Source organism: Sorex araneus, chromosome 1 (assembly GCF_027595985.1).
Source record: "Sorex araneus isolate mSorAra2 chromosome 1, mSorAra2.pri, whole genome shotgun sequence".
In the NCBI taxonomy this organism is placed as follows: domain Eukaryota; kingdom Metazoa; phylum Chordata; class Mammalia; order Eulipotyphla; family Soricidae; genus Sorex; species Sorex araneus.
In genome coordinates, this window is record NC_073302.1 from 81,658,533 (window position 1) to 81,663,393 (window position 4,861).

The window sequence follows — 4,861 nt, forward strand, 5'->3', positions numbered from 1 at the left end:
AAAGAAAGAAAGAAAGAAAGAAAGAACAAGACAAAGAGAAAGAAGAAAAGAAAACAGAAAGAAAAGACAGAAAGAAAGAAAGAACAAGACAAAGAGAAAGAAGAAAAGAAAACAGAAAGAAAAGACAGAAAGAAAAGAAAGATAGACAGAAAGAAAGAAAGAAAAAGACAGACAGAAAAGAAAGAGAGGACGAAAGAAAGAAAGAAAAAAGAAAGAAAGAGAAAGAAAGAAAAAGAAAGAAAGAAAGAAAGAAAGAAAGAAAGAAAGAAAGAAAGAAAGAAAGAAAGAAAGAAAGAAAGAAAGAAAGAAAGAAAGAGACCTCCCCCGCTCAGCTCCTGTGGGCAGACACTGGGACACTCCCTGTCTGCTTGCCCAGGATTGTGGGCGCCTCATGGAGGCAGGTCAAGGTGAGCCTAACGAGTCTGGGCAGAACTGGACCTTGTACCTGGAACTGACCGTCCTTTCTGTCTGAAGTCTTCTCCATAGATTGGCTGTCCGACCCAGGGCCCTCTGCTTCGGACAGAGGAATGCAGCACAGTGCAGCCCTGGACCGTGGATGCTGAAGGCTCGGCTTCTTCCATGTGTTCGTCTGTGTCCTTTTACAGGTCTTCAGGCATCTGTATAACTGTACAAGGCGCATTCTGTGGTATGGCTGTGTCTCCAAGCTCTTCTTGATGACTGCCAATGTGCGGCCATGAGGTGGAAGAAGCGGCCGACTGTGTGTCTGATGATGAAGACAACAGGTTGAATTGCTCAGGAACATCTTCGATCTTTGGAACACTTTTCTTCTTTCGTTTCCCCCCTAGAGTTTTCTTAATGTTCTTAGCCTGCCTGGTAATGTCACTTCCGATGTCAGAGATATCCCATATCTCGAGGAACAACGAGAAGCATGTTCCCAGTTGTTCATCTCCCATATAAGGGGTATAGGAGAAGGTGTAGTGGTGGAGGATGGCAGCAATGAACATTTCTATGCAGATGATAAAGTCCTGCAGCCCGGTGGCCACTGACTCTGCTGTCTGCCACTCCCAGGTGGAGTCCTGGGAAATCACACCAAATTTCACCAACAAAGCAATCACCACTGCTTGCCAGAATGTAACAAAAACCACAAGCTTCACGCAAAGTAACTTGCCCATGGCCTGGATGGGCCTCAGCTCCTCCTTCAGGGCTTTATAGAATACCAGGAGGCTATACATGGCAAAGAACTGGGACAGGTTGTTGATGATGACCAGGTACATCCAAGCCCTGTTCCAGTTGAAGATCCCTTCGTTGTAGACTTGGAAGATCTCACACATCACAGCGATGTAGGTGGTGATCAGCCTGAGGGTGATGTACTGCAGCACGCCCAGCTTGCACCGGTACAGCAAGACCTCGCCCATGGGGCAGGGAGGGCACCAGCAGAAGGGTATCGGGGGCCGCTGCTTCTCCTTGGCCTCCATCATGGCGTCCAGGTTGGGGTACTGGCTCTTCAGGTAGTTGAACAGGAAGCTCATAAAATTGTAGAGGACATACGCCTCATAACACTCCCGGAAGGTGTCCACGTAGATGGCGATGGACGGATACTTCAGAGCCACCCAGCTGTCGATGCTGTACACGGGCACCATCCAGAGGATCCGCATGATGGGCCTCTGGAGCTCCGGCCTCGTGTAGTGCACCAGGTGCTGCAGAATCTCCCAGAGGGTCACGGGGATGGTGAACAGCACGAAGATGCCGGCGATGAACCACACCTTGGTGTGGACACTGACTTCCTGCTTCCGCAGGTACCACACACCCAGGGGGACGGTCACGACCACGCCCAGCAGGTAGAGGGTCAGCACCAGGGGCCGGATCCAACGCCTCCAGTTCTTAAGTGTGAGCACGCACGCGTCGAGCATTTCTCCGAGTGGCAAGGGTAAGAGCGCAGAAAGTCTCTGAGGCCCCTGCGCTGAGCTCCGCCAGGTGGCGGTGGACGCGCAGGCCACAGAACAAAGCCGTTGTGTGACGTCAGGGCTAGTGCTGGGCGCCGCCCCCGCGTTTCCACTGGCGGCCGCCGGGGGCGCTGCTCGTCCGCGTCATCCTCGCTGCTTGCCTGCACCTGGCCCCTTGCCAAGTCCTGGCACCCCTGGCGAAGCCTTGCCCCCTGAGCCCCTGCGCTCTGTCTGGCCTTGGGAGGAGAGCAGTGCCCTGCATTCAATGGCCGCGACCCCTTCTCTCAGGGCCAGGCGTCCACCCTGGCTGCTGGCGGGGCTCTTGGGTCTAATCTTGCTGGTAGACAGGGGTGAGACCCAAGAGGGCCCCTCACTCCCTGGCACCTCCCCGGGCTCTTTGGAGATTCTGGAGCTGCTTCTGCGGGGCTCTAAGGAAATCCCGGGCTTTACTCTGCCTGGACCCACAAACTCGGAGCCCGGTTCATCAGGGGAGAGCGCCCTGGTTGCCCCGTGCCTGGGTACATCTGCTTTCCCGGCCTCGCGTTTCTGTGGAATCATCTACCTACGTACGGGGTTCCTGCCTCATTAAGCACATCTATTTTGAAAACTGGAAGTCAAGTAGACATCATTTAACACCTGATGCACTAACATGATTACACATTTGTCTAATATGTAAGCAGATGAGATATATCCTACAAATAAATAGAAACACGTGGGGAAAGGATGTCCTACATAGTACTAAGCACTTCAGTCATGATAAAGGGCAGAAAATTTGGGGTAAATCAGGTGAAACAAAACCTAGGTATTATTATGCAGCTATTATTAGACAGGCAGAAATTTTCCAAACAATATGGAAGAACCCCAAAATTACCAATATAAGAATGTAAACATGTGGACACAAAAGACCAGTGCGGCTGACAGCTATGTTGAAGCCCACAGGCTCTGCCCTATGTGCAGCATCAAGTCTTGCGTTCACCTAGAACTTCACTTTCAAGGTGAAAACTTTTTAAAAACCATGTAAGGAGCCTGTTAAGAGAAAACTCAATCCTCAAAATCCAATTACTAAATTACGTCAAGAATCAAAATGAAGCAATGTTCCCTTACCAATCACCCATATTCAAATAATCTATATTTAATACCACTAGAGTTCAACCACAATTTGGGGCGCCTGACTGAGCTGCAGCAGCAAACAGGGAGGCCTTTCCACGGCCACCGGTGCCCAAATGGGAGCGTCGGTGAGAGGTGACACCTGCGGTTTTACAACTGTGCAGGAAGTGAAACTCGATCTGTAACCCAGCATCTGTGTCAAAACAGTGACTCTCCCCCAACAGGTATACTGGTGGCAGGGGGCATGGCCACCACGGAGGCAGCAACTCACAGGGCTGCCAGTTCGTTTTCCCTTTCTTAGTGCATTGGTTCCCCAGCTCAGCCTCCTGTACCCAACCCGGGCAGCCTGTCTACCCCAACCATATCAGGCCAATAGTCCACTAACCTATTCCAATCAAAATGCCCCCCAAACTCACCAAAATTATGGTGAACACAAGAATTTGTACAAACAACCGAAAAGAACACATTCCCCTAAAACAGAGCTAGAGGCCCCACATAATCTCAAGACAAAGGGCACAAAGGAGCACCAAAGAAGAAGGTAACATCCTTGAAGAGGAAAGAGGAGACCACTGTCAAACGAGCTTACGCAGAGTCCTCCCTGGCGGTGATAAGGGGACACTGAGAGTGAACTAGAGGGATTCACTTGCAACTGCTACAGCATCATGAGGAAACAGTACAGATCCCCACCCCGAGGAGTGGATGAAGGAAAGAGCCCTGAAGCCTCTCCAGGGAATACACACATCCATATTCCCTCTGATAAAAAAAAAAATCAGAGAAGAAACGGTGAGGAATTTTAATGAGCTCAAGGAAACAGAGTAATGGACATCCAATAGAATGTAGGAGGATATGAATGAAGCAGTGGAATGGACAGCCAACAAAATTCAGGAAGAAATTAGAACAGAAACGAGAAAGCTACCAACAGATATGGCACTTATGAAACATTCGGTAGTTGAATTTAAAATCTCAGTGCGTGCCCTCAACGGTAGAATGACAACAGCTGGAGACAGAATCAATGAGCTTAAAGATGAGCTGCAGAAAGCAAAGAGCAACAACAGACGATGGAAAAAGACCTCAAAATAGCTCAAAGGCAGGTAAGAAACTTATGGGATGAATTCAAGAGAAACAATATGATACTTCACAGTGCCAGAAGGAAAGGGAGGCAACGCCAAAGAAGTAGTAACAGTTAAAGACATCATTGCTGAGAAGTTCCCAGAGCTGAAGAATTCAAGCATCCAGACCTAAGAAGCCCAAAGCTAAAAGAGACACTAAGAAAAACAGTCCAGGACATATCAGATTCAGAACGACAAATAACATAGAGGCACAATACTGCAAGATCAAAGAAGGAATTCACATACAAAGGAGCATCTCTTAGACCTAAAAAGCAGGTGTATCGGACAAAACCCTCCAGGCCTGAAAACAGTAGTGGGATATCACTGTATCATTGTCATCCCGTTGCTCATCAATTTGTTCGAGCGGGAACCAGCAACGTCTCTCATTGAGAGACTTATTGTTACTGTTTTAGGCATATCCCATACGCACATACTGGAAAAAAAAACCTCAGGGAAAGGGATGCTGTATCAGATACAAAGAAAAAGAATACTGTATGTAGCTAGACTCTCAGTTAGATATGAAGGAAAGAGACATCACTTCACGGGCAAACAACAGCTCAGGAACTCTATAGACTCAAAACCAAACTGAAAGGGCGACTCTAAGGCAAGACGAACATACCAAATTTCCTCAGGAAGTGTTCTGCTTATTTTTCTTTAATGTACTGTCGTTTCTGGTCAGATGTCAAGGTCTTTGATCACTTTGAATAAACTTTTGTGTGAGGTATAAGATATGGATCCATC

The 4,861-nt window shown here is 48.2% G+C and overlaps 1 protein-coding gene across 1 annotated transcript; it reads right to left on the reverse strand.

Annotated features, from left to right (window-relative positions):
• Nucleotides 1-599: 599 nt before the first annotated feature.
• Nucleotides 600-1,871, reverse strand: LOC101542922 (transmembrane protein 184C-like). Its single transcript, XM_055125978.1, has one exon. It carries the CDS (start codon nt 1,869-1,871, stop codon nt 600-602), a length of 1,272 nt encoding a protein of 423 aa, XP_054981953.1.
• Between the last annotated feature and the right edge of the window lie 2,990 nt (nt 1,872-4,861).

Bases quoted from the DNA above. Each gene is read 5' to 3' on its own strand.
- LOC101542922 (XM_055125978.1), bottom strand. From the start codon at position 1,871: ATGCTCGACGCGTGCGTGCTCACACTTAAGAACTGGAGGCGTTGGATC.